General features: G+C 42.9%; 1 protein-coding gene across 9 annotated transcripts in view; it reads right to left on the reverse strand.

The window, feature by feature from the left end:
• Positions 1-12,646, reverse strand: part of nek1 (NIMA-related kinase 1) — a 168,086-nt gene that overhangs the window by 136,072 nt on the left and 19,368 nt on the right. For all 9 annotated transcript variants that reach the window (XM_068029276.1, XM_068029275.1, XM_068029277.1 and 6 more), the window contains exons 9-10: positions 7,408-7,608; positions 664-733 (exon numbers count right to left, since the gene is read on the reverse strand). In XM_068029276.1, coding sequence (XP_067885377.1) covers positions 664-733; positions 7,408-7,608 — 271 coding nt within the window. The remainder of the gene's footprint in view (positions 1-663; positions 734-7,407; positions 7,609-12,646) is intronic.

Raw genomic sequence — 12,646 nt, forward strand, 5'->3', positions numbered from 1 at the left:
CCACAGTCTGTCCTCCATCTACAAGGCACATGTCAGGAGTGTGATAGAATACTCTCCACTTTCCTGGATGGGTGCAGCTCCAACAACACTCAAGAAGCTCGACACCATCCAGGACAACGCAGCCCACTTGATTGGCACTCCACCCAGCACCGATGCACAGTAGCAGCGGTGTGCACCATCTACAAGATGCACTGCAGCAATGCACCAAGGTTCTTGAGACAGCACCTTCCAAACCCACAACCCCTGCCACCTAAAAGCACAAGGGAAGCAGATGCTGGGTCCACCACCACCTGCAAGTTCCCCTCCAAACCACACACCATCCCAACTTGGAACTATATTGCCGTTCCTTCACTGTCACTGGGTCAAAATCCTGGAAGTCCCTTCATAACAGTACTGTGGGTGTTCTTATCCCACATGGACTGCAGTGGTTCAAGAAGGCGGCTCACCACCACCATCTCAAGGGCAATTCAGGATGGGCAGTAAATGCTGGCTTAACCAGCAACGCTCACATCCCATGTATGAAGTAAAAAAAGTTAACAGCTAGCTGGAGATTAGAGGATCAAAAATTACTTATTAGGTTCTCCAATTTAAATTATTTTTTTTCTTTGAATGGATAAAAACAGACCAGAGACTGGAAAAAAATTATGGACAAAAGTTGCTTACCTGCTACATTGGGAATAACTGGCTTTGAAGCATGATGTAGAACTGTGTGTCCAAATTCTTCAATAATGAGCTAGAAATGGAGATAGCAGGTAAAAGGAAGAAGTTGCATTACCATTCTGCAAATTGTTTGTCTTCACATACCTTAAGTACTTCAGGTAACATATTCCATCCGTTTGAAGAAATTTTTATCTTCTATCACTTCAACATTCCTTCCCCTAAATTTGCATTTACTGAGATGCATGAACAATATACACACTTTCCTCCGCAATAAAGAATACATTCTGCTTCACAAGCAACACAGTATTTGCAGATAGGTACACGGAGCATCCTAATCAGCTGTACAGTTCTACTTGTTGGGGCCAGGGGACGGGGAGGGGGGGTGGGGAAGTGGTGGCGTTGAAGTTATCAGGGAGCAGAGTCATTAGCTGGCAGGGTCAGAATCTTAACAGGTTCTTAACAGGAAACAGCCATTGAGCCCCTTGAGCCTGTTCCACCATTCAATGAGACCATGGCTGATCTGTGACCTAACTTAATTATACCTTTTGCTTCATATTGCCTAATATATGTTGGATTGGTTAACAAAATTCTCTCAGATCTAAAGTTAACAATTGACTTAACTACCATTTGGGCAAGACAGTTCCAAACTTCTACCACTTTTGCATGTAGAAGGATTTCCTAATAAAGCCTAAAAATTAGAGCTAGACCTATGTCCCCTAGTCCTACACTCCTCAACCAGCAGAAATATTTTCTACCATTTCCCTTAATATCTTGAGAAAATTCAATCAAATCACTCCTTAACCTTCTAAATGCCAGGGAAAACAATCCTGGTTATGTCATCTCAGTGAATATTAAGTAGCAATGCAAGACATGAATAGAGTACCATTCTGCCTTTGTGCTAATTGGAAGAAGAAATGCTAGCTTGTTCATTTACTTTTTACTTGACAGAAGAAAAAGGTGAGAAAACATCTAGAAAGTTTCCCAAACAGGATTCTGCAACATATTGTTCCTTACAGCAAAAGTCACGACTCCGACATGACACATTGTCAATGGATTACCTTCAGTCAGCACTCAATATCTAGAGACAGTTTAAATGAACGGAGTACCTATTACAAGACTGTAATCAGTTGAAGTTAAAAGCAGTATAACATAAAAGATACAACCTCCAGTGGTCCCAACACTGTTGGAAGCCCATGGGTGCGCCTTGAGAGTTGCCATCAGGTGGCCAGTGAAAAACTTTTTTTAAAAATGTTGGCTTCTCCGCTTTTAAGTAGGAATCATAGGTTTTGGAGTTTCACCAGGGGTGGAAGAGCAAGAGAATAAATAGAGAAGTGCTACACAAAAATTATGGGTCTGTTAGAGAATCATATCCCCAAAGGCACTTTTTGAACGCAGTATATAGTAAATGTCAAACATCAAAAGGTTATTGGATTGTCGTGGTAATCCGACTGTCAAATGTTACCTCCACTCTTCTAAGCCTGTGTATAATCTTTGTTTATTTCAGGAAATTTGGAAAATGCCAAGAGATAAGCCTTCATAGAGGTGGTTCCTTGTTCCACAGCCCAAGAGGGGTAATCCAAGCAATCTCTCAATATTTGCATCATATTTTGTATGTACAAATTCAGTGCATCAGGAATCAAACAATCCCTGAAATAAAAGCAAAATACTGCAGATGCTGGAAATTTGAAATGCAAACTGAAAATTCTGGAAATACTTAGCAGGTCAGACAGCATCTGTGAAGAGAGAAACAAGAGTTAACGTTTCAGGTCAATGACCATTCATCAAAACTGGGAAAAGTTTGAGATCTAACAGGTTTTAAGCAAGTATAGAGGCAGGGAAAGGGTGGAGGGGGTACAAGGAAGACAAAATGGAAGGTATGTGAAAAGCTGAAAGGCAGGAGAGCTTAAATGATGACAGCAAAAAGATGATAATGAAAGGCCGTGTTTTCTGACAATGCAATCATTTGGTGGCATAATACTACCACATGTGCAAATGCAGCCTCATCGACTGAAACGTCACTGTCTGCGACATCTCAGGCAGCTGCCAGATATAAAAATGGTGCTGCTCAATTTGACACAAAAAACAAATTGAACCCAAACTTCCTCACCCCTCAATGGCCGTGCTCGCTGCCTCCACACTGCCCGCCGCCCCCATCCGCAAACAGTAACCCACTCCCTCTCGCGATTGCCGCTTCTCTTCCCCGCTCCCTCCTGCAATTGTTACGACCGACACGGGAGGAGTGCACTGTTTATTCTAGTTTCACTTCTCCAGGGGTCACAATATACATTTAAATTTTTTCCCCCACTTCCCAATATAGGCTCTATTTTTATCCCAGAATAAAACACACCAACCAGGTTTCTTTAATAAATAGTAAAATTATCAGTTTATTATAAAATAAGTCTTAGCCAGTAATGAAGCAAAGCATAAACACACAGACTGAAAGATTAAAGTTCCCTTTTTACCTTAGCCCCTCTCACAAACACACCCAGGTTAACCAGAAAATAAAGGGATTTTTGTTTTTAGAGCTCTATAACAGAGAAAAAACACTTGGGCTGAATACTTGCTCATTCTTCACGAAACAGCAGATGAGATATGCTATGTTCCAAAACTGACATACCGCCTGGCCTCAGAGTACACATAGATGGGTCACTGGGATCTTTTAGAACAGTTCTTTTCAGGCAGCGTTGAGAATTAATTTAGTAGGCTTTTCTTCAAAGACAGATGAGCTGAGTTGACACGATGTACTCCTCAGGGTCTTTGAGAGAGGTGCTGGAAAGTTGGGTTGGGTTGTGGTCTTCTCTTCTCTTGGAAGTTCTCTCTCTCTTTATTTAGTTCAACTTTTTGACCTCCATCAATCTTAACCTGTCACTTCTTTGTAAACAAATTCTCCAAGAGTCCAAAATTCTCTGTTGTTAATTGAGCTGGAATTCAGGTGGTTTCCCGGGCAGGCTTGTTGTTGTTGCTGGACGTCAGATGTTTTCCTGGAAAGGCTTGCTTTCCACACAAGACCTCTCAGTGACCCTTTTAAAAAAAACATTGCCAGGAGCTGTGTTTCAAAGTCAAATGGCCTTTACATGGATCACCCTTGTAAACCCCAAAGTTAAACATTTCTTCTATCTTTCAGAAATATATTTTTTGAGGATTCATTTAACAAAACAGAGAGGCACTTTTGTAGCACAATCACTGTCTCAATCCACCACATTCAGTTTCCTGCTCCCTCTCACAATCGCTGTTTCCTCCCACCATCTCGCCGCTCCCGACCGCTCGCCACTCCATTCCACTGTTCACTACCCACCTTGCCGCCTGCAGGGGAAGGGGGTGAGGCAGTAAGTGAGCAGCGGGAAGGAGCGGTGAAGAATGTGGAGCAGCGAGCAGGTGGGCAGGGGAGAGAACAGTGGGAGGAAGCAGGGAAGAAAAGCGGCGATTGAGGCGCCGATTGCAGGAGGGAACAGGGCAGAGAAGTGGCAACTGAGGCGCCAATTGCAGGAGGGAGCAGAGTACTGTTGGAGTCGACAGAGGTGGTGATCGCAGCTCGAGGGGTGAAGCAGCGCTCGGGCATCATTATGTCTGATGTCATTGCATGGTGACGTTGATGTGCACATGCGCAGATCCATTCTGGCAAGCAGGCAAATAGTTGGACGCATCGATGTCGGCAATTGCTCTGCGTATACTCTGTGTTGCCAGGAAACACTCCAATAATGAAATACAATGAGCTGTAAATGGCAATAGCAGAATCCTCATCAACAGCTGCTGTCTGGAAAAAATGGAGCAAGAGGTTATGATCTTGAATTGTTGAACTCAATGTTGAGTCCGGAAGACTTAAAAGTGCCTAATCGAAAAATGAGGTGTTATTCCTCCACCTTAAGGTGAGCTTCATTGAAATAGTGCAGAAAGCAGAGGACAGAAAGATCAGAGTGAGTGGGGGAGGAATTAAAATGACAGGCAACTGGAAGCTCGGGATCCTGCTTGCAGACTGAACATACAGCCTGATTATTGCCTCACCGAAAGAAACTACCACTGACAGTGCAGTAATCCTTCAGTACTGCAGTAAAGTGTTATCCTAGATTACGTGCCTGAATCTCTGGAGTGAGGTTTGAACCTATAATCTTCTGACTCAGACAGGAGGGCCGCCAAGCCATGGCTGACAGCATATTATAAGAGAGAGACTTAATTAACACAATATTATTTTGAAGTGTGTTGCGGCTGAGGCGGGAGGAGTGTACTATTAATTCAGTCCCACTTCTCCACAGGCCATAACATATATTTAAATGTTCCCACTTACTGAAACAGTCAATCAGATACTCTATTTTTCCCCAGAATAAAACACACCAACCAGGTTTCTTTAATAAACAACAAAATTATCAGATTATAAACCAAGTTTTAACCAATAATTAAGTAAAACATACATACAAATTGCAATGCAAAAGCCCCTTATTTATCCTAGCACACACACAAGCACAGTTCTAAAGAGTGACACCTGGGGGTGTGTGTGCACCAATCTTTGAAGACAACAGGACATATTGAGAGAGTGGTTAGTAAAGCATAAGGGATCTTGGGCTTCAAAAGTAGCGCTGTGCTATTAAGTATATGTTGCCTCTCACAATTCCTTCTGCCAAAATGCATCATCTCACACCTGTTGGTATTAAATTCCATCTGCCACCTCTCTGCCCATTCTTCTAGCCTATCTATGTCCTGTTGCAGATGGTTCATACCATCCTCACTGTTTGACATCAAACTTGGAGGTGTGGCATCAGCAAATTTTGAGATTCTACTCTTTATTCCAAGATCCAAGTGTCCCAGCCATTACCTTGTTCCTGTAGACACAGTATTATGGCTGGGCTGGTTAGGCTTTCAGTAACCTGTAATCCCCAGGACATTAACGGTTCGAGACACAACAATGGTAGTGCTGAGGAAGGTTAAGGAGGGATGGTCATTACTTAACACATACATGGCGCTAACATTACCTGCCATTTGCCATACCAATCCTGGATGTTATCCAGATTCTGCTGCAGGCTAGGATGCGTTACTTAAGTATCAGAAAAATTATGCATGGAACTGAACACAGTGAAATGGTTAGCAGAAAAAAATCTTTCACATTATGACGTGAAGGTCACCTGAAGCAGCTGAAGATGGATGAATCTTGGACGTTTCCCTGACGAGCTTTTGCAGTGATATCCAAATAATTAAGTTCTGATAATTACAAACACAGTACTTTTTGTCAGTTACCATGCCAGCTACAGAAGGGTTTTCTCTCTGAACCCCTTCATGATCAGAATTTTGTACCTACTTCTTCGTCTCATACTCTGTTGAAATGAAATATTACTTCAATTGTATAGAACCTTGGTTAGGCCACACTTGGAGTGTGCAGTTTTGGTCCCCTTACCTTAGAAAAAATATTATTGCCATGGAGGGAGTGCAATGAAAGCTCACCAGACTTGTTCCTGGGATGGCGGGACTATCCTATGAAGAGAGATTGGGGAAACTGGGCTTATATTCTCTAGAGTTTCAAAGAATGAGAGGTGATCACACTGAAACCTACAAAATACTTAAAAGGGATAGACAGAGTAGATGCAGCTAAGAGGTTTCCCCTGGTTGGGGAGTCTAGAACCAGGGAACACAATTTCAAAATAAGGGGAAGCCATTTAGGACAGAGATGGGGAGAAATTTCTTTACTCAGAATGTTGTGAATCTTTGGAATTCTCTATTGCAGAGGGCTGTGGAAGCTCAGTCATTGGGTATGTTGAAAGCAGAGATTGACAGATTTCTAAATACAAATGACAAAGAGATATGAGGATAGTGTGGGAAAAAGACATTGAAGTGGATGATCAACCAAGATCATAACGAATGGCAGGGCAGGCTCGATGGGCTGCTGCAATGTTCCTCTGTTCCGAAGAATACCTTTCCTCTGACACGAAGATCTTGTGCCCATGTCTAAATCAAGGCTGTTAAGGTGGTATGGGAATAAGTGTTTCTTGTGGATACCAAACGGAGAACCAGTGAGCAGGCATCACTTCATGGCACTGAACCTTTTCCTCCACTTTTATGATGACTAGGAAGAGGCATTAATTGGCCAGGTTAGATTTAACCTGTACTTTTGTGGCTAGGATATAGTCAATCTCCCACATTGTCAGATTGATGGTAGCATTATAACTGTGAAGAGCTTGGCTCATGGATCTTGTGGCTTGGTGTCTTATTTTGTTTGATGACCTCCCAAAGTGCTTCACAGGAGCATTTTGCTACATAAATGTTGTTAACAAGCTGCTGTTGTTGCAAGGAAAGCCTTCTTAAGTGTAATTTGAGCACAGGATCAAAAATTTACATAACAGATAGGCAACATGAAAGGTTGGACAATTTCATAAATTTAAAATTCCACTATGATCATTCCAGCCACAGTCCCAACGAAGGAAAAACTAAGGCACAAAAATGCATGCCAAACTATCCAGCCATGAAAGAACTAAAAAAAAAAGGAGAAAAATTCATGGAAATTACACAAAGGCTCTTCCAAACAAACATCCTCTTCTCTAAAGGGAAACATTCTAAGAAACAGTAGCATCTGTCTCCAAGACATGATCATGAGCTGCATGTTAATTTTTTCCACCTACAATGGATATCAAAATGTCATGTACAATGTAACACGACAACTCAAAACAAAACTATAAATCAAAACAAAATTTTATAAAACTGCGCACTGATTGGAGATTATCTTGACAGTAAAAAAAAAAATTGGTAAAACATTATGGTACTTACATCAGCTGAAAGCAATTTGTCAATTCGCCTGGCGAGAAATGGCTTTTGCAGTAGAGAGCTTACTGATGGTCTATCCCTTGGATTTCTTTTAAACAACTGTGACATTAAGTTCCGTAGATCATAAGTATAATGAACAGATACGGGTGGGTAAGATCCACGGATGATCTTTAGCACTAAGTTTTTCATGTTGCCAGCTTCAAACTGCAGGAAAAAAAAAAGAATGGTGGTGAATGTCAGTGTAAAAGGTAAAGAGGGCACAGAATTCCTAAATTGCATTCAGGAGAACTTTTTTTTTTTAAAGACAGTATGTGGCAAGACTAACAAGGCAGAGGGAGCGGGAGGTGTGGAGAAGGGAGCACAAAGGGTGCAATTCTGGATTTAGTTTTAAAGAATGAAGCTGGAAGGAGTATCAGTGGGTGAGCACTTTTGTGGTAGTGATCATAATTCAGTTAGATTTCGCATGGTTATTGAAAAGGGCAGAGATAAATTAGGACGACAGGTTCTAAATTGGAGGAAGGCCAATTTTACTAGGCTGAGAAGCAATTTAGCAAAAGTGGACTGGAATTTAAGGAATAGGAGCAGGGGTAGACCAATGTGCTCATTTTGTATCACTGCATATTCATTCGTCGACGAGGAAATTAATTTTTTTCATCTCTATCAGCCTGAATGTCCAACTATTCTTCAACACATTCAGAAAAATTCTGTACTATTTCCTGCCAGCCTTAATTCATGGCTTCTCACCCCTTTTAATATTTTCAGTTTTTCAACACTTATTTCATTTTTTTTTTTTTTTAAAAAGGTTGTATTTTAATTTTCATTTCTCTATTGATCAAGGAGCTCCGGCTTTAGCCGTGCTACCTTCACCTGTGGAAATATGAGTGCTCTGTATCTATACATCCCAGATTGTTGAAAGATGTAGCTATGGAGATATTGGATGCATTGGTGATCAGCTTCCAAAATTCTATAAATTCTGGAACGTTTCCTGCAGACTGGAAGATAGCAAATGTCACCCAATTACTTCAGAGGGGTGGGAGAGAGAAAACAAGGAACTACAGACCTGTTAGCCTTACATCAGTAGCAGCGATGGTAGAATCTATTCTAAAGGAGGTGATAAATGGACAGTTGGATCATAATCATCTGATTGGGCATAATCAACATGGATTTATGAATGGGAAATCATGTTTGACAAACCTGTTGGGAGTTTTTTGAAACGGTTACTAACGGAATTATTAAAGGAGAGTCGGTGGACGTAGTATACTAGGATTTTCAGAGGGCTTTTGATCAAGTCCCCCACAGGAGATAGATTAGCAAAATTAAAGAGAATGGGATAGGAGGTAATATACTGGCATAGATTAAGGATCAGTTAAAAGGCAGAAAACAGAGTAGGAATAAATGGGTCATTCTCGCAATGGCAGGCTATGACTAGTGGGGTACCACAAGGATCAATACTTGGGCCAAAGCTAGTCACAATATATCTCAAAGTTGTGACCAAAAGTAATATTGCCAAGTTTGCGGATGACACAAAACTAGGTGGGAAAGTGTGATGGGAGGAAGATACAAAGCGGCTTCAAGGGGATTTGGACAGACTTAGTGAGTGGGCAAGAACGTGGCAGATGGAATATAATGTGGAAATATGTGAGGTTATCCACTTTGGTGGGAGGAACAGATTGCAGGGTATTTCTTAAAGAGGAAGATATTAGAAAGTGTAGATGTACAAAGGGACCTGGGTGTCCTGGTCAATAAGTCACTGAAAGCTAACATGCAGGTGCAACAAGCAATTCAGGAGGCCAATGGTATGTTAGCCTTTATCACAAGAGGATTTGAGTACAGGAGTAGTGAAGTCTTGCTTCAGTTGTATAGAACCTTGGTTAGACTGCATCTGGAGTACTGTGTGCAGTTTTAGTCCCCTTACCTTAGGAGGGATATTATTGCTATAGAGGGAGTGCGACAAAGGTTCACCAGACTTGTTCCCGGGATGGCGAGACTGTCTATGAAAAGAGATTGGGGAAACTGGGCCTGTAATCTGTCAAGTTTCAAAGAATGAGAAGTGATCTCATTGAAACCGACAAAATACTTCAAGGGATAGACAGGGTAGATGCAGCAAAGATGTTTCCCCTGGTAGGAGATTGTAGAACCAGGGGACACAAATTCAAAATAAAGGGAAGCCACTTAGGACTGAGATGAGGAGAAATTTCTTTACTCAGAGGGTTGTGAATCTTTCGAATTCTCCACCCCAGGTGGCTGTGGAAGCTCAGGTCATTGAGTATGTTTAAAATAGAGATTGACAGATTTCTAAATACCAATGACAAAGGGATATGGGGATAGTGTGGGGAAAAAGGCATTGAAGTGGATGATCAGCCCCGATCATATTGAATGGCGGAACAATCTCGATGGACTGAATAGCCCACTCCTGTTACTATGTATCCTAATGATCTGATTTGAAAGTTTCCCATTGTTTATCCACTGCCTTGTTTGCTGATTTTTTTCCCCCAACCGATACATCTGGATTAGTTTCCTTGTCACCTTTCTCCAATTTGCTACTTTCTAGTTAAGTAAGTTTATCTTTGACTGTTGCCTCTCTTTTTATTTTTGATATTTAAAAAAATGCTTATGGCTGTCATTTCCTGGACGATTCCCTACCCCTATATTACTCCATGGTCCCACTTCACTTCCTTAGTCGTACCAACAGACTGACCTTAAAAAAAAAAGTCTTGAATAGACTGTGGAGACATATCCCCTTAAAAGATACAATATAGATACTCAAGTGAATTTTCTGCTGTGGGTTGACATATTTAGCCCAATTAAAATTGAAGTTTTGACAGATACTGTCACAGAAGCTTTATTTTGATCAAATTATGTCTTAAGTTGCAGGATGTCAGTGCTGCTGGGAAATCGAAAAAGGTTTCTTTTGAAAAGTATTGATAGCACAGCACCACAGCGAAAGGTAGAATTTGAATTCAATTAGTAAATCTGGAATTAAAAGCTAGTCTAATGATGGCCATGAAACCATTGTCGATTGTTGTAAAAACCCATCTGGTTCATTATTTATTTATTTTTATTTTATTTAGAGATACAGCACTGAAACAGGCCCTTCGGCCCACTGAGTCTGTGCCGACCATCAACAACCCATTTCTACTAATCCTACACTAATCCCATATTCCTACCATATCCCCACCTGTCCCTATATTCCCCTACCACCTAACTATACTAGGGGCAATTTACAATGGCCAATTTACCTATCAACCTGCAAGTGTTTGGCATGTGGGAGGAAACGGGAGCACCCGGCGAAAACCCACGCAGACACAGGGAGAACTTGCAAACTCCACACAGGCAGTACCCAGAATTGAACCCGGGTCGCTGGAGCTGTGAGGCTGCGATGCTCACCACTGCGCCACTGTGCCGCCCATTAATATCATTTAGGGAAGGAAATCTGCCGTCCTTAGCTGGTCTGGCCTACAAGTGACTCCAGCCCCACAGCCCCTACAAGTGACTCTTAAATGCCCTCTGAAATGGCATAGCAAGCCATTCAGTTGTATCTAACCACTACAATGTCAATAAACAGAATGAAACCGGACGGACCACCGGGCATCGACCTAGGCACAGGAAACAACAGCAAATGCAGCCCTGTCAACCCTGCAAAGTCCTCCTTACTAACATCTGGGGGCTTGTGCCAAAGTTGGGAGAGCTGTCCCACAGTCTAGTCAAGCCTGACATAGGCATACTAACCTCATCATACCTTACAGGTAATGTCCCAGACACAGCAGTCACCATCCTGGGTATTTTCTGTCCCACCAGCAGGACAGACCCAGCAGAGGTGGTGGCACACTGGCATGCAGCAGGGAGGGAGTTACCCTGGGAGTTGTCAACATTGACTCTTTAAACTGGATCCTTTGAAGTCTCATGACGTCAGGTCAAACATGGGCAAGGAAACCTCCTGCCCTACCGCCCTCCCTCAGCTGATCAGTACTCCTCCATGTTGATCACCACTTGCAGCAAGCTCGGAGGGTAGCAAGGGCGCAGAATCTGGGGGACTTCAATGTCCATCACCAAGAGTGGCTTGTTGGCACCAATAATGACTGAGATGGCAGAGTCCTAAAGGACGTAGCTGCTAGACTGGGTATGCGGCAGGTGGTGAGGGAGCCAACAAAGGGAAAAACATACTTGACCTCGTCCTCACCAACCTGCCTGCCACAGATGCATCTGTCCATGACAGCATTGGTAGCAGTGACCACCGCACAGTACTTGTGGAGACAAAGTCCCAACTTCACATTGAGGACACCCTCCATCGTGTTGTGTGGCACTATCGCCGTGCTAAATGATTTCGAACAGATCTAGCAATGTAAAACTGGGTATCCATGAGGCGCTGTGGGCAATCAGCAGCAGCAGAACTGTACTCAACCACAATCTGTAACCTCATGGCCCAGCATAGTCCCCACTCCACCATTACCATCAAGCCAGGAGAACAACCCTGGTTCAATGAAGAGTGCAGAAGGGCATGCCAGGAGCAGCACCAAGCATACCTCAAAATGAAGTGCCAACCTGGTGAAGCTACAACACAGGACTGCTTGTATGCCAAACTGCACAAGTAGCCTGCGATAAACAGAGGTAAGTGATCCCATAACCAACGGATCAGATCTAAGCTCTGCAGTCCTGCCACATCTAGCCGTAAATGGTGGTGCACAGTTGAACAACTAACTGGAGGAAGTAGACCCACAAATATCTCCATCCTCAATGATGGGGGAGCCCAGCACATCAGTGCGAAAGATAAGGCTGAAGCATTTGCAACAATCTTCAGCCAGAAGTGCCGAGTTGACGATCTATCTCGGCCTCCTCCTGACATCCCCAGCATCACAGATGCCAGTCTTCAGCCAATTCCATTCACTCCACTTGATATCAAGAAACGATTGAAGGCACTGGATACTGCAAAGGCTATGGATCCTGACAACATTCCAGCAACAGTACTGAAGCCCTGTGCTCTAGAACTTGCCGTGCCCCGAGCCAAGCTGTTCCAGTACAGCTACAACACTAGCTTCTACCCGGCAATGTGGAAAATTGCCCAGGTATGTCCCATCCACAAAAAGGCAGGACAAGTCCAACGCGGCCAATTACCAGCCCATCAGTCTACTCTCAATCATCAGTAAAGTGATGGAAGGTGTCATCAACAGTGCCATCAAGCGGCACTTGCTTAGCAATAATCTGCTCAGTGACGCTCAGTTTGGGTTCCGCCAGGGCCACTCAG

The sequence above is a fragment of the Heterodontus francisci genome, chromosome 4 (assembly GCF_036365525.1).
Source record: "Heterodontus francisci isolate sHetFra1 chromosome 4, sHetFra1.hap1, whole genome shotgun sequence".
NCBI classification, from domain to species: Eukaryota; Metazoa; Chordata; class Chondrichthyes; order Heterodontiformes; family Heterodontidae; genus Heterodontus; species Heterodontus francisci.